General features: G+C 39.0%; 1 protein-coding gene across 2 annotated transcripts in view; it reads left to right on the top strand.

The window, feature by feature from the left end:
- The window catches only part of igsf21a (immunoglobin superfamily, member 21a), a 221,309-nt gene that overhangs the window by 95,379 nt on the left and 97,944 nt on the right, over positions 1 to 27,986 (top strand). For both annotated transcript variants that reach the window (XM_055010717.1, XM_055010716.1), the window contains exons 3-4: positions 12,053 to 12,174; positions 26,248 to 26,366. In XM_055010717.1, coding sequence (XP_054866692.1) covers positions 12,053 to 12,174; positions 26,248 to 26,366 — 241 coding nt within the window. The remainder of the gene's footprint in view (positions 1 to 12,052; positions 12,175 to 26,247; positions 26,367 to 27,986) is intronic.

Here is a 27,986-nt window from a genome sequence, read left to right as displayed (position 1 = left end):
TGAGCTTTATACATAATTTGCAGAATACTATAACCTACTATGTCATGGAATTTAAACAGTTTTAAATGAAGGAATAATGGGTTTGTTGTATCTCTATATTTTTTTGACAGATTATTCTTATGGCTTTTTAACTGTAAAATGAAAATTGACTGGATGTTTGTCTTACAGGCATTTACAGTAAGATATGGATAAATCAGAGAATTATAGAACATGTACAATATTTTGTTATCCAAGAAATCCTTTACTGTGTATAATACAGCAATTGTTTTAATATTTTAACTTTTGTGTAATTTATGTGATAACCATTTCAAACTCTCATCAACCATGACACCCAAAAACCTAGTTCCCCTCACTCCATTAATTTCAATACCGTCTATATTAATTGAAAATCAATGTCTTTCCCTCTGTTTCTATATACTGTATCATCAAGTTTGTTTTTTCCCAGATTTAGTGACAATTTATTTACATCAAACCATGTTTTTTTTTTTTTTAATTAAATATATTATAGTGACATATTCATGAAGGAGCAGCCTTGAGATCCAATAAATCAGTTCTCATTGTCAGAATTAAGTTCCCATCAAAGCGATCACAACACTGAGAGGTTCTAAGAGCTCATAATAGCACAGTGATTAGCAAAATTAACACAACACAAAATAGTCTTCATTCATCAACATATTCCTCGAAATAGTTTTTCCTGTAAATTATTGGATAATTTTACGTCTTTACAATTGAAAAAGGGAAAGAAAATCCCTCTTTAATTCATCAAATCAAAACCCAGAGACATTATGCAACCTGCGAGATGTTGCAGACAGTGTTTGGTTTCATGGCAAACACAATTTTGCACCCCAGAGTTTGCCCTGTTCACTGTTCATGCACTAGACTGAATCTCCAACTATCATGCTCAATTGTCCATACAAGCAACAAGCCAGACGGGAGAGCAGTTTGTTTTTTCCCTTGTTTTTAAAAGGGGTCAGATATCTCACATTTGAAGCCTCTTAGCTGTTTGACACCACACCAAGGAAATGCGGAACAAATGTGCTGCGTCAGAAAATGAACTGTTATCACATTGGAGACCCTTTTATGTCAACAGAGCTGGTGTCAACATTCCCACAGGCCAGCCAGTTTATATTCTAATTATTACTGTTAATATTATTTTGATATGAGCAATAGCTCTTAATTCAAATGGCTTGAGGGAGATTTATCTCAAGCTCAAATGTGTGAGTGTGTGTGTGTCCATATGACTGTTTGTGTGCATGTCTGAGGGTTACATGTTGACGGTGCACAGACTCATTTATAGCACTTAGGTAAATAATTGGCTTCTGCTGTGAGTGCATGATGTCCCTGCTAATAGACACATTATATACAATTTCCTCTTCTCCTTTCTCATTTGACCTTTTGTTTACGTTGAGGTAATGCTAAGATTGGTTTTCTTCCCTCACTCAGCATGTCGTTGTTTTGCATAGCAGGATGTGTTTACCGTTCCCTAATGCCATCCCGCTGTATTATATCAAACCCACAGTTACTGTGAGATTTAATTTTGACTTACTGTAAATCTCCTACAGTGACACGAGGCAAACAGGAGCGTTTGATAGCATTACGACAACCTTCATGTTCTTGTACTTTCAGCTCAGTTTCAAATCATTATTGTAGAATTTTTTATGTGTTCTGCCAGAGACGCTAATTAGCACCTAGTCTGAGACTCTTCAGGTCAATATTTCTGAAGTGGGATGCTCTTATCTCCTACTAAGACTCTCGATGTCTCACCAGTGTACTGGAAGGATTAAATGTTGTAAATGTTTCACAGATATATTGATAAGACTTTTTTTGAATATTAGAGATCAACATAAGTGAGTGGAGGCATCACAGATGTCTGGAAAGAAGTTTTGTACTTGCAGTGCAGCAGTATTATTGTCATGGCCTTTAAGTATTGTAATTAAGCAGGATATAAATTTAGACTTAAAAAAAAGGTATCACACTAGCGTCAAATCCTGTCTGTAATGCAGACACATCAAGACAAAAAGATAAAGCAGTGGAACATGAGATTAGTCATGTTGAGTAAATGAGAAAAAACACAAGCATTTAATATTAAATTACAGTTTTTGTTCTTCAGTACTTAGCTCAGTTGAAAGAGGAGCCAAAGTCACCCTGGAAACAAGCATAGTAAATAATATGTGCCAGTGTCTGTTTCCTCAATTTAACTCGAGCATGTCTTATTAAAAATGGAAAAAGGGCCCATGCCACATTAAGGATTAGAAATTTGTACTTAAGCGTGAAATGAGCCCTTTGCAGTACACTGTTCAACTCCAATTCCAATACTGTGGGTTTGTTTCAGATGTGCACATTAATCGCGTGTAGCCCGTCTTAACTCTTCATCACCTGGATGACTACATCAAAACAGAATTCCAAAACACATTTCTTTGCAGAGAGCAATGCTGACGTTAACTCTGTGAAATCCACAGTTTTTGTAGGTGAAATGAATCATTCAGTACGAGCTTGTTTTAACCTTTTCAATTTGTCCTGCACAGTAATCCCAATGCAAATTTCTGCTTTCAACCAATTTCTGTCAGAGGCCTGTTCCTATGATACATTTTCTCACAGTATGAGGGCAGAAAATGCTTTATCATAATAAACTCACTCATAAAATTTATGAAGAAAACAAAAACCTTTTGTCTATTTTAGCATTCTGCCAAATTCAGCATTCTGTTGTGTGCTCACGATCTGCTTTATGATTTATGTGTTGAATAAGACTCCCCATATATCCATCAACCAGCGGATGCAGATGGTGGCTCCAGTAATCTGGAGGATAAGGAACAAAAAAAGGGGGGGAGGGGAAGGGAACTGTGAAGCTGCAAACATATGCAGACTTGTTATGTCCACAGTGGCCTTGATGTCTTTTAAGACCATCTGTTTTCCAACTTGTGTGCCCTTGTGAGTGAAAACCCATCTGTGATATAAGGAGAAAAATGGCAAAAATGTTGTTGGACATAGGTTTGGTGGAGAAAAGTGCCTCGTTAGTTAGATAAAGGGAGAAAAATACAGTATAGGGTTTTATGTAGCAACCTGGGAACCAGTCATAACTGTTAGTGTTTATGATTTAAAATCATAAATTATACTGCAGCATTCTTCTTACAAGCTTGTTGACCAATAACTCACTGACACAAGGCAGTGCGGTTAAAAAACATTACAGAAGCCTCATGCATTAGCTCCACACTATTGTTAGTCACTGACAAGTTCCACTCAGCAATTATGTACTGCATTTCAGTGTAAGTCGGTAAGACAGAGGACAGTTTTACTCATCCTCCCTCCCCCACACATACACATCCATAACTCACACGTGGAGCCACTTAATTACATACTGCAACACAGTCTGCATCTCATGCTTGTAAGTTCGATGGACTTTGACACAATACATTATCAGTGTTAAGCACAGTCATCCTCATTTGTTGGAATTACGTAAGTTGCATATCAAGCCACATGCACATGCCTGCAACAGTGAGAAAGTGGCTCAGGGTGACATGAGGCTGCAGTAACCTGGAGGTTAGACAGGCCAAAAAGTGATTCAGACAGTGAAAACTGGAGCTCTGACAGTGAAATAAGGTGCAGAAAATGTAATGAATGGAGCAGACTGATGTGAAAAATAGCAGTTTTTATAGTTCTACAAACAGAGGTGAATGCAATAAGATTAGCTGTTACATTTGTGCTGGATTCTGAAGAATTCTGTTATAATGTAGTTATATGTTGAAGCGCCTATTGACTGTTTAAGCAATGTCAAAACTAATGATTATGACCACAAACAGTATGTTTTAACAGCCGTCAGTTTGTGATGTCTTCATTCTTTAAGCAATTATACATTACAGTGCAAATATGTGTTATGGATCAGCATCAGTAAGACATATTTTTTCATATTTTTTACAGAATTCATCATTAAAGTGACTTGTAGAAGCAGATAAATGAAACTTTTTTTTCCGTTTAAGCCTCCTCATTAACTCACATTGTACTTTTCTGATGTTAGCATTTACAAGCTGTCCGGAACAACCAGGGTTAACCACAGTCTACTGTTAGCTAATCAACTTCCCTGGCAATTTGGTTAGAAGTGGTTTGCTTAAGGGCACCTTAGTGGTAATTGCTGAGGCAGATGAGATGACATATATTATTTTTTGCTTTTTTAAAACTCTAGTACCACTTCAGCTTCATTTACAAAGAATCCTTTCGTCTTTTTTTTTTTTTGCAGTTTTCCATTCTTTAAACTATGCTCAAACATAGCCAAGACAATGCTGCACTGCTATACAATAGTGTATAATAACCAATGTACTCTAAATCATCAGTCTCCAATCAGTCTGACCTGCTTTGATCTCATCACCTCCTCACTGTCAGCCCACAGACAACCTGTCTACCTCAGAATGACAGCCATAATAACCAACTCACCACGGCCTTGTCTCACATGGCTTTAGATAACACACTTGCATAACACTTAACTGCCTGAATTTATACTCTGGCTGTTCCTGACCCTCACCCTGTTACCTTCAGGGTGCAGCTGAATGCAGCTGGTCTGTTCCTGTTGGTGGCACAGTTTTCGTGAAGCCGAGCTCTAATCCCTGTATGTAATCTGGCAGTTCCAGCAGCAGCCAATCACAACCTGTTTGTACTCTGTAACGTTGGAATCAAAATGCCTGACAGCAGAATAGGGGCATGTGACATTGATAATGGGCCAGGAAAAAAAAAATTAAATAAAATCTACTATGATGGTGCTGTCCTCTTTTGCTGTGTATGTGTGTGTGTGTAAACAGAGACAATGGTGCTGATTGAAAACTTGTCATACTAAGGAGTCCAACATAGACACACAACCTCCTAGCATTGCTTCTGAACTTAAAATTGTCATATTAACAAAAACTTTATGCCCCGAGTATAACAATATATTTCAACCAACAATTTAAAATATTCTTGAAGTATTAATATCTATCACAGAGCTCCGTTTTTAGATGTAACAGACAGATTATAATAGTATGATTTTTTGCAAGTTTATCTTATATGTCCCAAAATCACTCTGAATGTGTTAATACCTGAATTCCTGTCAAGGTTTGAACCAATTAAAGATATTTCTATACTCACTTTTCCTGCAAAATCAGCATCTGTTTAAATTAGCGTGGCATCGCATCATGAGCCGGTGTGAGCATCAAAGGTACTGTATATTTTTGCATCATCAGTTAGCTACCAGGCTGAATTAGCTGTGTTTCCCCACTGAGAGTAGTGACAGACAGAGGGAGGAGAGGAGCCTGTCATTTGAAGCATGAAATCCTTTTAACCAAGTCCTCTGTCACTCAGCAGCCAGTAGGGGAGCACAGCATACAGAGCTGTAAACTCACAGGTTAAGAGGCAGGACCACCAGTGCCGCATGCTGGATCTGCCTGCTGAATGAAGATCAACATTATAAAGTATATCCACAGATGTAGCCATCACTTATAGACATCTTCAGTCAGCAGGCACGCTGTATCAACGCCTCAGCATTCCCTCTACTTACACTTGGCAGCTCTAAGTGCTACAGACTAATAAAGTTAATAAATGTTGCACTTTTATCATATTTTGTTTAGTTTATTACATTTTTGTTAGATGCGGCACCTTGCAACATTTTTTTCCCGTATTGTCCCCAGTATATCATCCTTTGTGCTCCATAAAAGCAGTGACAGCAAATTTCATCTCTTATTTCACTGGGGCATGGTGTGTTATTGTACCTTAGCACTCCATTTCCTCACAAACTGCATACTTCCCATTGTGCAGTGCTGCTGTCTGTCTATTTGTTCCAGTAGCTCAAAGGCTCAGAGATTTGTTGCTGCTCTTCTAAACTTAATGGAATGGAAAGGTCCTGTGCTTTACCTCCTAATGTCTATCATCTTTGTATTGAAGTTGCAAGTGTCTTCTTTGCTCATATTTTATAGTACCATCTGTGTGAATTAAGCAACATTTTGAACAAATTTTATTGTATGTCATAAGCACATGGAGATGCATCATTTGGGTTTTTTAAAAAAAAATTATCCTGACAACATTGTAAATAATAACAAAAGAGATTTGTGTGAACAGTATTTTAAGAATACAATAAAACATTAGATGCAAAAGTAATTTCATTTTTAACATTTCAAAAAGATCCTACTCTGGCGCATAAAGTCTGAATTTTGTATTAATTTTGTTCTAGCACACTGCAATTATCCCAGTTACATAAGTAAGACAATGTCTCCCAATGATTTGGCCCTGGTTCCAATAGACACTTTGTGAGATAATAATATTAGGCAAATTAGCATGGATATGAAGGAAAGCGGCAAGCTTCTTCTTGACAATACTCTGATCATCTCTTTTGTTACTGCTTTCCTAAGTCTTTAAATGAAGGACTGAATGGGAATAAATCTTATTAGGACATTATTTCAGAGCCATGCTACTGTCCATCTTATGGAATTGTTAGACTTGTAGATTGAGATCACAAAGAAATGCTGGTAAAAACATGAATTAACATTTCTTGAAAACCATTATCTTCTCATTTGAAGAACATACTGTTATTACTCAGCCATATCTTTGCATAATATTACACTAGGAGGTCTTCCATATCTTTGGAGACTGAAATATCTTCAGAAATAGACAACGCTCATATTTCATCTCTCTTCCTAACCGGTTTGAAAAAATAGTGCTATAAAAAGACTTGCTGTAGTGATTCTCTGACTGCTGCCTGAAATTATGAAGCAGGATTCAGGTTGAATCTCTCACAGTTGGCCTGCAGTGTGTTAGCTGAATTTCCTCCAGTGGCTGCTGATGCAGCTGTAGCCTATAAATAGGCCCACCCCAGACAGGCAGAGGGAGGAGGGCTTTGGTTAACCCCTGAGACCCAGTCCTAATATGACCCCAATAATAGGAGGCATCATTAGAGAGGCAGTTCAGCAGGCAGGCCAGGAAGAATACAGGACACCCTCTGTGTGTGAGAGATCTTGGCACTATCACATTGCAGGAGAGGGATAGGACCCTGTTTTGAGCACCTTCAAGCTCACCCCATCTTGTCAGCTACCTGTCATGGACTCTTCTTTCGCTTGCTGGCTGTTCCCTCAGCCAGTATCCACTTCTCCCACAATACAGACAAGGGAGGGGTTGGAGAGGTTTGGTGCCTCTGTGCTTCATGCATCGCATGGCCTGGATTCAACAAAGCAGTTGTAGCAAAGCTTTGCTTCCCCAACGGTGCTTTTCTGCAATCAAAGAGTATTCATCGCCTTCTTGCCCTCCCTCTTGTACAGCCATTTTGGCACAGTTTGGCTCTCTTTTTCCCCTCCCACTCTCTCTCCCCTTCTCACTGTTCTGTTCCTCCCATAGTTGATCCTTTATCCTGCAAACAGGTCCTTGTGCGGGCATAGGGAGACATCCACTGATGTGCAGAAATTTTCAAATTTATTACACAGGGGTTTACAGGTCAGTCTTAATTAAGACGTGAAATCATTAAGGGGGGATAGATAAAGAGAGTGTGCTACCGAAAAGACCTGTCTGAGGCAGAAATCTTCTTTCGTTTCCTTAGGGCTCCCAGACAACCAGAAATCTGACACCTGCATTATCCACCAGGTTTTTCAGGGGGATGACGGAAGCAATTGTAACGCTTGTTGGATCAGATGGACTGTGAAAAGCGAGACAGCCAGAAAATGTCTCCAGCTCTGCTCTATACTTCGGCACCAGCGGATCATATTTGCATCAGTTTATGTAGTCTTGTTACTCTAAACTCACCCACAGTGTTTGAGTAGAGTAGAAGTGAGTTTTCTTGTATTGGATTTGTATACCATTCTTTAAATTTGCAGTTTTTCAGAAGCACATGTCTGTTGTCATGCCCTTACGCCAAAGTAACAAAGTCAGGTTAGATGATGTGAATGTACCATGCAGCCTCAGGCATGCCTGTGCATCTGATCTAAACTAATGATTAAACTTACGGCATCCTTAAAAATCTATATATTAGTATACAATCCCCTCTGAGGAAATAACCCATACATCTGGGTATCCTTTTCAATGCATCTTCATTACTCTGATGTTTTTCCATTGCACTTGTGGGAGATTTAGTAATTAAACACTGATGTCTTCTCTCCTGGATTGTGGTAATGGTGAATTTCTGTAGGTGGAATGTCTTGTGTGTTTCAGCTAGATGAAATTATTGCTTCTCACACTAACTACTCAGGTCTATTTCTGTCATCACAAATGGTTTCATGTATAAAATTATCTATCCTGGAAGCTGCCCAGTGTGAGCTTTTCAGTATCTGAGGTCATCTCCATCCAAGATGCCATCATTGTAAGGTCATTGGATTTATTTAAGCTTGGCTCACAAACACATACAGCACGTTGATCCCATGGAGACGGCTCTATCACCTTAGACCCTATCAACACCCACAATCATATTTTGAATAACTGCCTCCAGGCCATCATGGTAGTGTCAACTTAGAGTTACACCTCCAACAGAAGTGGTGCAGTTCTCCAAGGAGTCGATGGTCTTTTATAAAGGTTCATTCGAGAATTGTTTGTGTGCTTTAATGTCAAATTGCATTGTTATTGGTATATTAAAAAAAGATATGAAAAATGAGTTAAACAAAATGTCTTATTTTCATTTCAGTAGTTAGCACTGTCACCTCACATCTCAAAGATATTTCTGTGTGAAATTTGTAGCTAGGATAGGCTCCAGCCCTCTGCCATCCTACAGATAATAAAAGCAGTGAATGGATGGATGATTAATTAAGCAAGTGGATTAAATATGTTAAGAAAGTGAGCTGACTATCACTGTTAGTTTCAACTATGTGAAAATGCTGTCAATCCAAGACTGACGTCATGTGTAAAATCACATAGTCAGATGTTCACAGCAACTGTCTCAGAGTTTCACACTTATATACTCACCTGGAATACTACTGTTTTTGCAGAATGAACTCACGCCAACTCATGTACATGCACATATGACATTCCTTCATAGCAGCCCTGTTTCAACACTTTTGCAAAGATTTTTAAGTATGTATTCTGTCCTGGTTTGATGTTGTCCCATGTGCTGTATTGAATAGTTAATACATCTCCAAAAAAGCATTGATATGCTAATGCAAAATGTGAAAGTTAAAATTTTAACAGCTGGTTCCATGTTAATGATGCTTAGACTTAGAAATTAATTTGACTTGAAGTCTTTGATGAAGGATTTTGTGTAGTTTTGAACAAGCAATCAAAAAAATAATAATAATAATAGTAATGAGGACCAATACAAATGATTTGGCTTTGCTGTCTGACTTTGGTTGTTTGCACGTAATATTAGTAGCAGAATATTCTGCAGGGACATAATCAGATGTGTTTTTGAAAAATACAAATAGAAATAAGGAAAATTCCTTTGGTGAGCTGAAATATATTTGATCTAGTCTCACAGGTGTAATCACTTTCCCAAGCACTGTTAATGAATGAAAATGAAAAAGCTACAAGAGAATAACTGGAAATGCAACTTCCAAATTTCAGATGACAGTTTAGCTGCATAATTCATTGATATTGATGTTTGTCTCATGGTGTACTAATCTGTAATGTACATCACTTTATGACATTTTATTGTTAATCCAGTAAAATGTACTGTCTTGCAGCTTCCAGTATAGGTATCATGTAGATTGATTGAAATCATGGCCTGTGTTTTGATGACCACGTTTTGTTTTTGTTTTTTTTAAACAGGACGGTTCTATTTTTTTCAAGTTAATTATAAACAGTGGTCCTTCCTATCTTTTCAGGATCTGCTCAGGGCTGTCCATGCTTCTTTTTTAATATGCATATAATATTATGTACTTTTAAATTTCTGCAGTGCGCTAAATTACTCAGGCTTCCTTCCATCACCTTCAGTTGGTTCAGAATCCTACTGCAAGGATTGTCACTAACTCCGAAAAACAATATCATGGAACTCCGATGCTTGACTTCCTGCACTGGCTCTGTTAGTTTTTGCATTGATTTTAAAATGTTAGAGTTGACTTGGTTGCCCAGGTAGCACAACTGGTTAAGTGGGCGACCCATTAACAGGGGCTATAGTCCCCAATGAAATGGCCTGGGTTCGTTTCCGGCTCACAGCCCTTGACTGCAGGTCTTTTCCATACTTTCCTGTCTGCCTCTCTACTAACCTGTTTCATAAAGCCAACAAAGGGATGAAAAAACTTTAAAAATTTCAAAAAAATTTCAAAAAAATTTATAGTTGACTTTAAAGGCTTTCAAGGGTACCAAGGGTCTCCTAACCCCCCATATGAGCCCAGGCTACATCTTAGATCCGCTGTATCTTAGATAAACAAGAATAATATAGCAATACTGTAGCAGGAAGCAATCATTTGCTATGTAAGGATATTGAGGAATGATAGTATCCATAGAGAAGAACGAGCTCCATCTGTGGCCAACACGTCTGTCTGTTTTACTCTGAAATGCTGGTGCTCAAGTGTGACACCCAGTGGTGCTGAATGTCATATATGAGACCCATTCATCTTGTATGTATTTATGTTTTATTGTTGTTTGAGTGTTTTATTAATGTCATCTTTTAAAAAATCCCTTTGTGAGGCTATTGATAAAGCTCATTATTACTATCATATTGATGATACCAAACGGAATGCCTGTGTATGAGCGCTCTATAAGAAGAATGTTAAGACTGGTATTCTTTTAAAACTCTGTAGAATCCATGTCACATAAGGTGTTCAACAGCTATGTCAGACAGAAATGCCTTTTGATTCCCTATGGTGATGTTTCTAAAAGGACCATTACTGTAACTACAGTTGCGACACAAGTCTGGGTGGTTGGAAAGCACAATTTTGAAACATGGCTTTGCTTTTAGAGGCTGACCTTTTCCTGTCGCCGCTCCCTGTTCTGTAGCTCAGAATGAAGCCACATCATCGTTCGGTGTCTACACCTCTGAATTAATATTCAAACCGAGCAGATGGCCACAATACTCTCAGGTTGTTGACAAGGGTGCTAAAACCTTTCTTTGTCGAATGGTTTCAACAAAATGTAAAAATCATATGTATGAGTGGAGGAATGCTTTAAAAAAATGTTGCAAGCCAGCATCCTAACATTTAATATTTCAAATTCGGCAAAAGTCCTCCAAATATCAGAGGACAAAGGTGACATGTAGCCAATAAGAGGTTGTTTGTTACAGGTGACAAAGGTGATGTATTTCCAGTCTCCTGTTGCTCTCGGTTGTTTAAGCGTTGTCAGCTCCCTGTGCAGCACCACTTAGCAAACTAAGCCTGAGGCGCCATGCCTTCTCTGGAGGCAGAGGTTATAGAGCTACCTCACATGCACAGGGAATGATTGTTTGCTCATACAAATACAATTTAGCTTGTACCGTATACATTATACAGACTAATCATGAAATGCTTTGACATTGTTTACCTCGCTAAAGGGATTGGATTGGACCAGAATGACAGCATCTTCACTGGCAAACAGAAGAAGGATCCCTGGCCCACCAACAATTTCTTTCTTCAAAGCAGCATTAGTGGCTCCATTAAAATCCTGTCACCCCGTTTCCTTTATGGCTGTCTGTGGCTTCTGAGAAGAGGTAAAATCACCGTCATTCAAATGCTAAGTGACTTTAGCACTCCCGTGAATATTAGAAAGGAAAGAGCTACTCCATCATCTACCGTGCCCAGGAAAAAAACGAGATGAGACCAGTGTTTTGAATATCCTATCCCGTTACCTTTGCAGTATCTCGTCACATGCCATTACCTCTGCAAAAAAGCAGACTGCTTGACACATACAGAACACCACGCTGTGTCAGTCTTCATTAAGACTTAAGACTCATGTGCATGAGCACAGGCCAGTAGCCGCCTAAGAGACTGCCTCTGTGATGTTATCACGTCAGCAGGTTTTCAATCTCTTGCTTTTAGACATTATATGGAATGAACTTATCGTGAATAAATGAGGTAACTGCAGGCAGGATCTACCCTGTAGGCCATGGGACAACTATTTATTCATAACAGGAGCTCAGGGGGCCAAAAGGCAAGTCCTGTCATCCGTCATTAGAGGAATCACCTCACTAACATTCTCTCTTTGTGCTTCACAGGTCACAGATGGAGGTACCATAAAGCAGAAAATCTTCACCTACGATGCTATGTTTAATACAAATTACTCCCACATGGAGGACTACCGCAGACGTGAAGACCTTGTGTATCAATCAACTGTCCGGTAAGCCTCGAAATCAAGATCAATCAACATGACTGGTTTCTTATTCAACTCTTCTCATACTGGATTTGTTTTGCAGCTCTGGTGAATTGTAACATATTAAACTTGCTTTAAAATCAAACAACCTCCTGACACCGTGATAGTATGCACTAAGATGAACTCCTGCTCTCTGCTATACAACTTCATTCCCAGCCATCTGCTGTTGGTCAGATGAGGCCACACTGGAGTGACCTGGCGATGGGGTCAGTGTGTTATTACATGAGGACAGGAGGTAGTGACAATCTCTAATCAGAAACTCTGCTCAGGATAAGGAGTTCAGTGTTAAAGATTTAGCTAACATCTGGCCACACTGCTCCTTAATCCAGCCTCAGTGGTGCATACATCCCAGGTAGCTGTGCTCATCTCTTGCACATTATCATGGAGGTGAACATGTGAAGCCCCAATGATCCTCAGCACACACAGCCCCACTATGTATGCATTAACCGGTTTTACTAAGAGTGAAGAAACAGGGAAACAGAGAGTAGTAGTGGGAGGAGTCATCTGGCTCTGGCTGGCTTAATTACACGTTCATGGCGCCCTGAGAACTGCTTTCTTTTACCCCAGGCTTCAACAATACGGCTGGCAGCTGTCTTCACATCTCCTCATTTCTCACTCCCTCTGCTCTGGCTCTTCTGCTCCTCCAGATATTACTATCTCGATGTTCAGCAACACAAAAGAAGTGCTGGCCGCGCATCACACCTAGAACTTGATTCAAAGCTAGGATGCTTCACACTTTACGTCCTTTTGTAACGATCCCACTTTCATCTTTCCCCTTCATCTGATCTTTATGCTGCTGTTATTTTTTTTTTCTTTTTGTGATTCAGTTCATGTACGTTGCTACTTCATTGTATTTTTTTTCTCCGTCTTTTCTCCCGTGCGGTGCGGCTGCCCAACTGAAGATGATTTATCTGGACAGTCCTACTATCCCTTTGGGAGAGTAGGCATCATTGCGGCGGAATGGTGTACACACATCCACACATGGAAACATGAATGCACGCGAAAGCAGAAGACATGACCCCCTCTACGCATGAACACCCACACACACACATACACAGGAGAGGGACAAAGTTTGCTGCACCACAGCAATCCGGATGCTTTACCTGCACCTGCATCTGTGTCAGAATGCTTAGCCTTTGTTAGTCGACCAGGGAGAAATGTGAACTCCTACCACAATCATACTATTCTTCAAGTCAAGAAAAATGTTCTGCTCCTCATGGTTTATGATGTATCACCGATGATCAACACTACTTGAAATGCAACAAGTAGATGTTTTTACTCACTCAAATCTCCCATTTCCACCTGAGAATGGCAAATCTGTGCAAAGCCTTGGCAGTCATACAAATCCAGGTCCAGCTAAAAATGAATGCCTCAATACAATATTCTGCTTCTTTTGGAGAATTTTGCAGTAAATTTAACCTTTTCTGCCCTCCTTTTGTAGAATCCCTGTTCTAACAGAAACCTGTCATTATTGTGCTATAATACTGTAAATATATGAAACACTTTATTTCATCTATTCTGGCTTTCAGTTTTTAGACAGTTTCAGAAATGACACAGATATTGACTTAATCTAAGATTCCCCAGTCTCGTCTGGCTTTGACAGCTATTAGTCATAATCTTTTAACGAATGGAAGCAGCTATAACATCCTCTGTATTCAAGTGACAATACATAGATTAGTCCTTGTAAAACAAACGACACATCTTACATGTAGCTGACACTGGAAGTTTGAAGGACCTCCAGTATTCAAGCTCAAATTGGCAGCAGGAGTCTGCTTTATATATTTTTTTTCTTATTAAACACCCTTAAATTTGTCATAAAAGATGAATGCAGCACATCAAGGGCATGCGTAGGTTTAACCTATAATAGAGACTTTTTTTAAAAAATCCATAGTTAAATGTTTGAGCGTGGGAGGGCATAAAATGGTGGAGACTGTGTTTCTCCTCCCGTCTGCTACCCACACTCAACATTGGTTTCTTTTAACTATGTCCATAACCTTTATGCAACTTTAAACAACAAATGAAACAGTAACAAATTGTTAGTGGTATCATTTATGAGACTAACTGAATTGTGTTTTTATGCAACTAAATCAACAGGGAATGCGTAAATATCTGGTAAGCGGCAAAAATGTTGGGGCTAAAGTGTTCATTGACAAAGTATTTTGCATATCTTTTATTTATTATATAATATCCTCTCGTCGTGAATAAAGCATTATTAAAGCATCGCAAGCCTTGGTTAAGGTTAGAGAAAGATCTCTGGTTTAAAGCAAAAAGTCCACCTTGCCTTGAGACACATCATACTCATTTCCAAAGCCACAATCTTCCCCCGTGTTTGCAAGCCTCATCAATTCCTGGCGCCTGCTACATAATTAGGTCACGTGATTCGGTATCCATATATAACGTACACTTGTATAAAACATAACAGGTCATTTTGTTTGTGTTTACATCCATATTAAATGGCTTCATTGTAGAGTGTCGTGATTTCTGCCATGATTTTTTTCAGCCGTCAGAAATGATGTAATGACTGAGCAGCCTTGGCAGAGTACTGCGCTCTCTGAGTGCTTTTTTTTGCTGTTTATGTATGTTGTGTGCTTGTTCACAATACAATTTCACTTGAACCGCAAACTTGTATTTATTTATTTGTATTTTTTTTTTATGGTATTGTATTCTGTGTGGGAGTGGAATTGGGGATTATAAATTGACTGCCTACAGTATTTTGTTTTTTTTAATACAAAATCAACTCTACAAGTAAGTTAAATATTGAGTCAAACTTGGCATTGACTGTACTGATAACATGCCAGCAATTAAACTCCGAGCTAAATGATGGTGTGAACTTTTGAAACCACACACTAATTTTGTGTAAACGTGGGACTGTGTTGACTGTTGTTAAATTTTAAGTATTGGAAGACTTGCTGCAACCTGTCGAACTTTAAAATATAGTTTTAATACTGTATAGTGTGGAACAACATGGATACTTTCAAAGTGCTGTGCATAACTGTACTGGAGTTGAATTCACAGTGTTGTGCAGTGATTACTTTGCTTCCCAAATATAATTGGGAAAACAGTTTAAATGTATATAAACAGAGGTTCAAAGGTTTTTATTTTGATTACAGCTGCAGATTAAAATCTTCTCTCTCAGCTTACATTGAAGGCAAAGGTGCTGTCTACTGAGACTTCCTACATAAAAAGGAGAGAATTTCTTCTGTGGGTGGAGGTGTTACTGCTGTTTTGTGATTATACTCCGCAAAGTAATAAACAAAGACTGAGGATATGAATTTAAAGTTTATATTGCATCATCAAACTGATGAAACAGCCAAAGATGAGTTATGTAGTGAAAACTAGACCTGTTGTAATGAGCCCTGTCTCCTAGAAATGATCTACTCAATTACAGTTTGAGGGAAGAGTATCTTCTTCTGGGTTACATTTGTGACATATAACCAATTTTAATCAACATATTGTTGACATATATTGCATTGCTTTTCAACTGTCATCCCCTTTTTGCCCACCAATTATATATTACGTAGGGTGTAGGGTGACCAGATTTTCAAAATTAAAAACTGGGACACTAAATTTTGACCCAAACATATAACGTTACACGACAGATTCTCTGCAAGAAGAAATTTATTGAAGTCAATGAATGTTTTACAGCATGAACACATTTGACTCTCAATATATTATGGAAGTAAAATAATTGGTAAATTAAGTGGAATTTAAACCATTAAACATTTCACCACAAAAACAGGTGAACAAAACAATCAAAATTTGCACTTATGTAATGAAGATGGGAATTCTATTCCACTTTAATACTTCAAACTTGAGTGTACCTTTTTAAGGAAGCTATGGTTTGGAGTTATGCTTTCATAAAACTCAGAGCAGCTAACATGAATGTTAACCCGAGTAATAAGCAGTGCTTTCAAAGTGTCCAACAACATGTGGTTTCTCTCATCAGTCCATGTATTGTTCATTATTGAAAAAATGCGCTCCACAGGGGCATTTGTGCCAGGATTCCTGGCACAAATGCCCCTGTGGAGCGCATTTTTTCGAAACGAAACGAAAGCTTTGATTGTGTCTCACCAGGTGGTAGGCAAATGTGGCCTCCTGAGCAGCACGTTTAAGTTCTTGATCGCCAGCAGCTGCAGGTCCATAAAATGCGCTAACAGAGCTACTTCCCGCCTGTTCCCACCTCTTGTGTTTGCTAGTTTTGCTGTGGCTCTGCACGTCGGCTTTTCCACCATGAGAAACGGAAAACTCACACTTACACAGTGAACAAAATGCTGCATTTTCGTTTCCCGAAACTTTTCTTAAAAAGCTGTATTGCTCCAGGAGCTCTGTAGTTAGCCTCGATTTTCTTTTTGGCATGTTGTGCCGGTGAACTGATTCATTCGAGCCGCGGCGTGGAGCTGGCTGTTGTGAACGTATAAACACAACACCACGGACCAATGAGCATCAAGATACAGACACACGGAGGGCCGACAAGTTTTTTAATAGGTTCATATATAAATTACCATGACAACACTTTGATTGACATATACATGGCCCAAAGACAACACGTTTTAACCATAATGCACTATTTTGGCTAATAACATGTAGTGTGGTGCGTGTTGATTGACGAGGGGAAGAAAGAAAAAGCCAGGACGCCCGGGACCGCGCTTGTATAAAAACGGGACAAAACAATGGGGGTAGTAAAATCCGCTGGGACACGGGACGCAGGGCTCAAAAACGGGACGGTCCCGGGTAAATCGGGACGTCTGGTCACCCTAGTAGGGTGGGATTGTTCACCATGGGAACCGCGAAAAATGGAGAAGCTTCCATCATGTTGTCAAATGGTACATTTTAACCCAAACCATGATATTTCCTAATCCTAACCAAGTAGTTTTAGTGAATCAGCCTACCCAGGCCTCTATATGTAGCTAACCTTGTGAAAGGGTCATTTTTAATTTTAGTTTCCATCGATCCACCCATTATCTAAACACTGCTTAATCCCCATTAGGGTCACAGGAGGGCTGGAGTCTATCCCAGCTGACTTAGGATGAAGGCAGGGGACATCCTGGACAGGTTGCCAGTCTATCGCAGAGCTACATACAGACAAACAATCACACTCACATCCACACCTATGGACAATTTAGAGTCACCAATTAACCTCAGCATGTTTTTGGACTGTGGGAAGAAGCAGGAGAACCTAGAAAAAACCTATGTATGCAGAAAGGTAGCGGGAAGGCCAGGACGCAAACCAAGGATTTTTTAGCTGCAAGGCGAAGGTATAACCACCAAGCCACTGTGCAGCCCTAATTTTATTTTAATGTGGAAAATTAAAAGTCTTGCTGTTAGTCTAAACAATCGAAATCTCTATTACCATGGTTTGGCAATGTGTGCCGACAGTGTGCATTAGACTGCATTGCACACGCACTAGCATACTGTAACATGTAGCTAAAACATAGAAACTTAGAATACTTCAGTTCTATAAGCACCACATCTCTCCATACTGATACTGTATGTAAGTGCAACATATCACATGGTTCACTTCTTAAAATAGACAGATAGACTATGACAGATTCATAGTGACTGTATAGCAATTATGCATTATTCTGTGAGGCTTTTGCAAAAACAAGATGAATAAAAATATAAATAAATGAGCAGAGGATGACAAAATGTTGTTGCAAATTGTTCCCAGTGAGAATGAAATGACACCAAATCACTTTTTGAAGATATTCAAGGATCATCTCACCAATGTTATTTTTAAGGTGTAAAAGAAGAGTATTTGAGCTTTTATTGTAAGAAATATTTGTAGGGTGTGATAAGTCAAGCATCTTAAATTGGTGATGAATAATGAGTAATGCATAACCTATTCAATGCACATTGAATTGAAGCTTTAGAGCTCCTGTAATCAGCAGAAAGCCTCTTTTTGTACGGCTTCATTTTGGGCCTTTACTCTTCTTCCAGTAATACCTCCATCCTTTCTACCTTTTTATCACTGTACTCTTCTCTGTATTTGTGTGGATTGGAATCCATGAATGCAGTACTTAGGTGAGCAAACAACAGAAGCACAGCTTTGTGGATAAGAACAGAAGGATGAGCTACATCAGCACTTACTATAATATAACCAGCGAGCACAAAGCCAATCACACTTGCTTTGGCACTCACTGAATCACAGCTTTATCCTTATCATTTTGTTTCATGCTTCTTCCTTAAGGAAACATGGGTGATTACACACCTCACTCCTCTATGGGCAATTTATCTCTGGTTTTCATCAAGTGTATACTGACTTACAGTTGCCAGTCCTGACCCATTCACCCATAATGCTTCAGGCTAGAAAAAGTATCTGACAATGTGCTAGTTAATTTGATGCAGAGATTGACTTGATGAGCTATCAGACAGCACTCTGTCAAGAGTGCTCTTTTTCACTCTCCATCCAGGCGGTTGCATTTGCTTGCATTTGTAGGCAGGAGGAGTTCTGGAGGAAGCCCTACATAACAGGAAAGAGCTTTCAGATGCAACTCCTGGGGGACAATCGATCTCTCTTTGCGGTGTGCTGTTTTTGCTGCGCCTCCATGGGGGTCCATTGCTATCGATCTCCACTGTGTATGTGCTGTTTTTTTTTCTTTTTGTTGTTAGTTTTTTTTTTTTTTTTTTGGTGTACACATACGATTTTGTGGTGTGTTTAATGCTGTTTGCAGGACATTGTTTATTCAATTACCAATTTGGTAACTTATCTTCCATACCTAGGTTGTGCTGATAAAAATTTTGTCTGTAAGGCAGTGGCTTTTGCTTTTGTTTGTTTGTTTTATTGGTTCTCTTTTTTTCATCCAAGCATCTGCCCTGATGTGTGTCATTGCTAATTGGTTTTTGCAAATGACAAATAAAATCCAGAATATCACCATAAAGTAAAGCACGGAATGATTTACAAACGGTCTAAAAAGCAATTAAATAGGACAAATATAGATTGAATTCATGCATCGACACTCCAACAATAACTTTAGTGCCACTACACTTTAGTTATGGAAGGAGGATATTCGTACTCTGTTCATCACTGTTGGTAAACAGGCCTAAGTGCTCTTTAAACTGTTATTTACTTTCATGCTACTTCGATTTATTTGGGCTTATTTGAGAATGCAGTACTCTACCAAGGCTGTTCATTCCCTCAGATAGCTCAACAGGTTGTGTGGACGACCCATGAACAAGGACTATAGTTCCCAATGCAGCAGCCTGGGTTCAATTTCAGCTCACAGTCCTTTGCTGCAGGTCTTCCTCCCCATTCTTCTCCCTACTTTCCTGTCTGTCTGTGAAAAATGGCCAAAAAATAACTTAAAAAAAGAAATGCAGCATTTGTTTATTAGGTATTGATGATCAGAACATCAACAGCAACATAGGATGTGGCCATTTAATATAGATGTACCCACAAACAAAATAACCTTGAGCTGAGCACAGTGTTATACATGTGTACGTTATGTACGGACACCGAATCATGTGACTTAAATATGTAGCGGGCGGCCAGAATTGATGGGACTCGGAAACACTCCCACAATTTAATCAATTGTTCCTTGTATTACTTCCGATGGATAAGTCCCAATAAATCCACAGCGGTGCATTTGTAGTAGGATCGCAATCATGTGATCATCAGCAGGCAGCTTACATATTGTTCACTTGTTGTCATAGTTACAGTGACAGCGTGCCGCTATTTCGCAATGATGCAGAAATCTTTAACAAATCCGTGGATAAAGAATACAAGCTACGTCACTGCCAAAATCTAATCAGTTGGTCCTTGTGTCATTTCTGACCTTCCCTGAAAATTTCATCCAAATCCGTTAGTCTGTTTTTCAGTAATGTTGCTAACAGACACGCAGACAGACAGACAAATCAACACTGATCGTCACATAACTCCACTGCTTTCCTTGCCAGAGTAATAAGAGCAATGAAAATCTTTAATATATCGTATATCAACATTTTCAGTTCTCCCACTTAAATGGTGATTCTATTCCAATAAAAATTTCAAACATTAGCTGAGAGACCAGTAAGAGTTTCAAGACTCTCAGAATCAGAGTTCAATTTCTGTGAACCAAATCTCAGTGAACTAGCACCTTCGAAGTGCATGACATGAAAGATTAGAGGGGGTGCTGAAAAATTCATTCCCCCAGTCTTAATATTTAACAAAAGTCTCAATGTAAGGACTACAACCTTTCCTCTTTCCCTGCTCCAAATTCTGATGGACATGTCTTTCTGTCAAGCTGGGAGAGACTCCAGAAGCAGGCAGCCACTTAGAAATGCTGTGGTTTGGGGTTTTTCTTTGTGGCCTCGTCACCCTTTTCTTCCAGCAATATTTCCACACCTTGAATTATCTCATCTCTGGCTTCCTTTTCTTTGCGTTCGGTGGGTTCTTTTTTTTCTACATCTTGGTTTGAATCCCTGAATGCCGCAGTCAGGATTATGGATAACAGAACTACGGCTTTGTTTGTAAAAACAAAGCAATGGGCTACATCAGCATTTACAAAGACAAAGCCAATTACCCCCCACCACCACAGAGAGAGATTCACTGTGCTATTCTCATCATTTTTACTCTGTGGTGGGAAAAAAAAAAAGACGACTTGCTTGTTTTATGCTCATCCCTCAAGGAAGGCCTGGCAGAGAAATCCCTGCTTTATATCTTGAGGTGCTCACTCTTGATTTTTCACACATTTGTTTGTGATTAGTACATTCAGCAAGACTTGACTTTCTCACTTGAAGTTGCGAGTGTAAAACTGCTTTCTGGCTTTGGGTTATGTACTGAAGACTGAGTCAGACTTGATCACGTGTTATCTATAATCTTATCTATCATTGTGAGTCAGGGAAGCAGACAGTGTTTAAACTCCTGGTCATGTTTCATTAGGTTTTAATACATATTTTCGGATTTCAAAAGACTCTAGGATATAGACAACACAAAGCACATGAAGATATAAAAGACAGGCTTTGTCCCATCAGCAGACCAAAATCCAAAGCCTGACATTTGTTATGCATTTCTGTGGTTTAGTCTACCTGCTGGGCACTGTTTGATGATTTAGGATTGAATTTTCAAAGATGTGACAAACCAAACAACAGTGCAAAATACACGTGTGAGTTTTCACTTCTCATGGGCAATACTAAAAAAAAAGAGACAAAAAAAAAATCTAAATTCATTCAGTGTTATCCATTTCAGTTGAGGTTAAAGTGCCTTGCTCAAGGGTAGTTCAAAGATAGATGTTGAACAAGGAGAAAAAAAAAAAAAAATATATATATATATATATATATATATATACACACACACACACACACACACACACACACACATATATATTAGGGCTGGGGCTTTAACGCGTTAATTTCGATTAATTAATTACAGCGAAAATAGCACGTTAAAAATAATAACGCCATTATTTGCACCCTCCTTAGTTCCCTCATTTCTGGCACACCGGCAACGCTGATGAACACTCCAGCCCAGTAGGTGGCGGTAATGAACCTAAAGTCTGTTTGTAGCCATGAAAAAGAAGCACAGGAAGCACTGAGTGAAGTTAGGCACTGTTGAACAGTGAAGGAAGACGAGATTGAGCTTGTTGGGTAGAAAGTTTTCTTTTAAAAATCTTCCCAATGGCAGCTTGGATAAAAGCCTGGTTGTGTGTAAATTGTACAACAAAGAGTTTTCTGATCACTGCGTCACTTCAAGCCGACGGTATCACCTCAATGTAAAACATTTTGCTGTTACCACAAGAGCTAACGTTAGCTACAAGTCATGCTAACGGCTAACGGTGTAGCCATCCCATAATAGACCACTTTTCTAGACAGTGCTTGAGTTTACAGAAAGTCTTAAAATGTTGAATAAAATCGCTATAATTGCACTTAGATTTGCAGTAATCTGAATGTAGCAGACAGATGAAAAATGCAACATTTTTGTGGTTTAAGTTTTTACTCCGTCGAGGCTCTGCCTCCTTGTAGGAGGAATAACCTAAACAACAAAAATATCTCTTTTAATAACTTAATTATGAACTTTTTGCTTATAAAAAATTTACATAAATAAAAATTGATGTTCTTATAAAAAGAACTATCAAAATTACACCATTTATCAGACCCAGAAATGATGAAAACAGAATGAATCTGGATTTTCAACTTTCTGAAGCTCCTTGAACTACTTATGCTGATTTTATGTGCCATACAGTGGAAAAAACTACTAAATTCAGGCTTTGTCATCAAAATCACTTTTTTCTATATGTCTATATATCATTTTCCTTTTTTTAAAATAAATTTTAAATTATAAACACGTATATGTCTATTCATTGATTTAACTGTCAACCACAATTTTATTTGAATTGAAAAACTTCACTTATTGTGTCAAATATTGCTATTTGACAAAACTGCAAATTGCGATTAATTAATTACAAAGTCTGTAATTAATTAGATAAATTTTTTAATCGCGTCCACCCCTTGTGTATATGTATATATATATATATATATATATAAAAAAAAGTATTCGCTCACCCATCCAAATAATCAGAATCAGGTGTTCCAATCACTTCCATGGCCACAGGTGTATAAAATCAAGCACCTAGGCATGCAGACTGCTTTTACAATCATTTGTGAAAGAATGGGTCGCTCTCAGGAGCTCAGTGAATTCCAGCGTGGAACTGTGATAGGATGCCACATGTGCAACAAATCCAGTCGTGACATTTCCTCGCTCCTAAATATTCCACAGTCAACTGTCAGCTGTATTATAAGAAAGTGGAAGTGTGTGGGAACGACAGCAACTCTGCCACCAAGTGGTACGCCATGTAAACTGACGGAGCGGGGTCAGCGGATGCTGAGGCGCATAGTGCCAAGAGGTCGCCAACTTTCTGCAGAGTCAATCACTACAGACCTTCAAACTTCATGTGGCCTTCAGATTAGCTCAAGAACAGTGCTTCAGCAGAGAGCTTCATGGAATCGGTTTCCATGGCCGAGCAGCTGCATCCAAGCCATACATCACCAAGTGCAATGCAAAGCGCCAGATGCAGTGGTGTAAAGCACACCGCCACTGGACTCTAGAGCAGTGGAGACGCCTTCTCTGGAGTGACGAATCGTGCTTCTCCATCTGGCAATCTGATGGACGAGTCTGGGTTTGGTGGTTGCCAGGAGAACCATACTTGTCGGACTGCATTGTGCCAAGTGTAAAGTTTGGTGGAGGGGGGATTATGGTGTGGGGTTGTTTTTCAGGAGCTGGGCTTGGCCCCTTAGTTCCAGTGAAAGGAACTCTGAATGCTTCAGCATACCAAGACATTTTGGACAATTCCATGCTCCCAACTTTGTGGGAACAGTTTGGAGCTGGCCCCTTCTTCTTCCAACATGACTGTGCACCAGTGCACAAAGCAAGGTCCATAAAGACAAAATAAATCTGTGGATGTTCTCAGTCATCCAGGTCATGATAAGTCCATAAAGACATGGATGACAGAGTCTGGTGTGGATGAACTTGACTGGCCTGCACAGAGTCCTGACCTCAACCTGACAGAACACCTTTGGGATGAATTAGAGTGGAGACTGAGAGCCAGGCCTTCTTGTCCAACATGAGTGTGTGACCTCACAAATGCGCTTCTGGAAGAATGGTCAAAAATTCCCATAAACACACTCCTAAACCTTGTGGACAGCCTTCCCAGAAGAGTTGAAGCTGTTATAGCTGCAAAGGGTGGACCGATGTCATATTGAACCCTATGTATTAGGAATGGGATTTCACTTTCATATGCGAGTCATGCAGGTGAGCGAATACTTTTGGCAATATAGTGTATATATATCAGATTTGACTGCTCTCCAAAAGAGTTTGCTCTCTGTCACACACTCACACACACACACGCTGCTGAACTCATTAAAGCCCGGCTGCTGCGAGCACCCTACTGCTGTTCCAACAGAGGTCCCCATCAGAAACACCCGGACAGCAAGGACAATTGTTCCTGTTTTGTGAGAATAAATCACAGGAGCTAAATGTGACGAGCAGTGTCTCACTTTCATTATCACTGTTGACATATTAGCCGGGCACAGAATACAGATTATGCTCCGTATCTCTTTCAAAAATGGTCATCCGCTAACACTGACTGAATAATTGTTTGGGATTGTGTTTCTTCTACATATTAGGGATGTTAAAAAAAAAAGAAAGAAGGAGAAACGAGTAATCTTATAAGTCTACGTATAAGACTTTTTGTTTGTTGTGCAAAATTAAAAACAAAGAATTTAGTCACATATCTGTGAAAAGCATCAGATGAAGCTAAATTAACCTGAATAAAAGAAATTATCTATGAAGGTATTTGCTTCCTCTCCCTGTAACCGAAGACTTTCAGTTATGGTTTTCCATCGACCCCAAGATAGATTCTCAATGGAAAAATTCTAAATAGGACCAATTCAGTCATACTTTACTTTTGATTTTCAGGAGAAGCACACTGACTACAGTAATATGAACGCATGTTACTGTGATCTTGAATATACATGCACATATATACACACACTCACACACACACACACACACACACACATATATATATATATATATATATATACACACACACACAGACAGACACACACACACACACGTATATATACATATATATACATATATGTATATATATGTGTGTGTGTGTGTGTATATATATGCATATGTATAAATTTGGGGTCGCTTAGAAATGTCCCTATTTTTGAAAGAAAAGCAGTTTATTTCAATGAAGACAACATTAAATGAATCAGAAATCCAGTCTAGACATTGTTAACGTGGTAAATGACTATTCTAGCTGGAAATGGCTGATTTTTAATGGAAAATCTACATGGGGTACAGAGGAACATTTTCAGCAACCATCACTCCTGTGTTCTAATGCTACATTGCGTTAGCTAATGGTGTTGAAGGGTTAATTGATGATTCGAAAAGCCTTGTGTAGTTATGTTAGTACATGAATAAAAATGTGAGTTTTCATGGAAAACATGAAATTGTCTGGGTGACCCCAAACCTTTTTGCAGTAGTGTATATATGTATATTTATGTTCAATTCAATTCAATTCAATTCAATTCAATTCAATTCAATTCAATTCAATTCAATTTTATTTATATATCGCCAATTACAGGTCAAATTGTCTCAAGACGTTTCACAGAACCTATATGCCTGAATCCCCAGCGCAAGCCCTAAGGCGACAGTGGCAAGAAAAAACTTTCTTTTAACGGGAAGAAACCTTGAGCAGAACCCGACTCTTTATGTGGGGGGGGACCCATCTGCTTTCTGGCCGGTGGGTTGAGAGGGACAGAAGAGGTAGAGAGGCAGAGGGGGGGGAGGAATGGGGGGATGCAGGAGGGATGGAAGAAGAGGGGGGTGGGGAACAAGGAACATATAACACATAGTTGGATACATGCATGTTAAGCTACATGATACATACAAAGTACAAGCTAACACTGAAACTGATTCATAAGTTCTCTGTTATGGTATACAGCTCTGGCATTAATATACTACATATATAGCTGGTAGTAAATAATATAGTTACTACCAGTGTTATACTGATTTGGTAACAATAATTAGGATATACCTGACAAATCACTGATAATTATGAACTTTACATTGATTTCACATGAACCTATTGTAAATGATGTTGGACTCATTGCTTATAGGACCTTATATAGGTTCATAAACTGATCAGAGCACAATCTTTAGACACACCTTTACAGTTTTAGCAAACATGTGCATGGAGCACCGAAATAAAGCTTTAGAAAAAAGGCAATGCAAGCAGATTACAATGAAATACAAATATTCAAAGTATTTAACTTTCACTGTGATTAGAGCAATATCTCACTTTGTGACATTTTTTTGAAATTCTACATCTCATCATCAAGGATGGGACACATCATTTACGTGTCCCATCCTTGTCATGTTAGGAAGAATCAATCATCTCTACTATACTGAGCTTTAATTTGGCCTCTTTTCATATGAGCATTAATATTTATCTGCACAACTATGCACAATCTAATCGCAGGCTTTCTGTTTCCATTGATATTGCAAGAATGGTAAGATTACTATCAAGTCACCAAAGTTTTTTTTCTTTCCAGGCTCCCAGAGGTACGGATCTCAGACAATGGGCCTTATGAATGCCACGTGGGCATCTACGACCGGGCAACGAGGGAGAAGGTTGTCTTGGCTTCAGGGAATGTTTTTCTCACCGTTATGTGTGAGTACCACCACTGCATGTTATCTATACTTTAAAGCCGAGGAAATATCTTTGAAGTGGCATCTTGGTTTGAGTAATTTTTTGGGTTAAAACAGGATGCATGGGTGGGACACGGGGTGCAATGGAGAGACTGTTCAAAGTTGGACAGTGTGACAATGATTGAAAAACTGGATGTGGTTCAGGCCTGCAGGCAGGAGAGAAATGTCTTGATCACTCAAAAACAGTGAGAGGTTTCAAGTTTTATGTGAGGTCCCGGAGGGAAGATGTTTGAAAACTGACACTATTGGTTAGATATGCTGGTTTTCCAGCACGGAAGGAGCAATTTTCATAGAAAAAAATGTAAAAAGCATGTGAAATTATGCAACCAGCTTAATTGTTTGGCAGCTATATTTTGCTGATATTCATGTTTATTGAGAGCAGGTGTAACTTTATTGCCTTGCTTAAGAAATGTGGTTAGGTCTTTCCTTATTATAACATGTTTGTTTTTTTTTATCACTGCACTAAACCTAAATTTCAAAAATAACCCATGTTGTTTTTCTGTCAGTCCCGTTTGTAGGAAAGACTGTAGCAGACTTGCACTCAGATAAAAACTACTGTTTAATTAATTTGATTGTCGTAATATGCTGTGATCAGCTGTGTCAAAGCGGCTTGGTATAATTTTGAGAACACCTATTAGCTCAGTCTGCTGCATGTCCAGGTTTTGTCTGAAAGCGTTTGAAAAATGGCTCACCAATTGGATGGATGCTGGCTCAGAGTGGAAAACAATGGCACTACAGACAGTGAGTGAATTAATCACGCTCACCCAATGAATACCAAAGATATTTTACATGGAGGTGATTTTTCAGGGTGATGCAGGATTTATTTATTTAATTATTTGTTTTCCTATCACTGTGGCAGCTACTTTCTACTGTTGTGACTGTGTGACATCAAGAATTCATGAACACATTTTCCTTGAAATTTTGCAGACAGATAGGTCCCTCGACTACGGAGCGATTGATTAAATTTCAGCGGTGATCCTGATCTAGAATGTCTGCCATTGGAAGGTTATTGCTTCCTTCAACTATGGACCTAACAGAAACAGACTTGATTCCAAATCCTGAGGGTGCATTCAGAGGGGGTCATAGAATTGATTCAGCTGAAAATTCAAGTTGATACAATTGATGTGTTTCTGCTGTAACTGCATGTGTCGAGGAGCATTCGGTGCTGGAGGAGGTACGCGCTGTCTCAGTCTAGGATTAACATTTTTTAAAAAAAGACTTACTTTGTTCTTGTGTCTGTCTATTTATCTGTCTTGCTTATCTATCAGTCATGTTGATTTAACACTGATGAGTATTTGCTTCCTTCCATTTACTTCACACCTTATTGCCTCTGTGTTAAAATGACTATTGCCATTATTTAGTTACCATGATATTTCATTCAATCAGTGGATGAGGCTTTGTGCCTGTAGCCCATTGCTCAGTCTGTGCTGTAATTATTGTATTTAAGTCCCCCTAACGACAGCTGCTTCGCCTGCCTCTGATGTATCAATTCCAGCAGCAAAGACATGCTGTTCTCCATGTGGTCCTGTGGCTAATTAGCAATGGTGGAATTTTTTTCGGTGGAACACTAGAGAGAGACACC

Source organism: Amphiprion ocellaris, chromosome 5 (assembly GCF_022539595.1).
Source record: "Amphiprion ocellaris isolate individual 3 ecotype Okinawa chromosome 5, ASM2253959v1, whole genome shotgun sequence".
Taxonomy (NCBI): domain Eukaryota; kingdom Metazoa; phylum Chordata; class Actinopteri; family Pomacentridae; genus Amphiprion; species Amphiprion ocellaris.
This window is presented reverse-complemented; position numbering and strand designations above follow the sequence as displayed.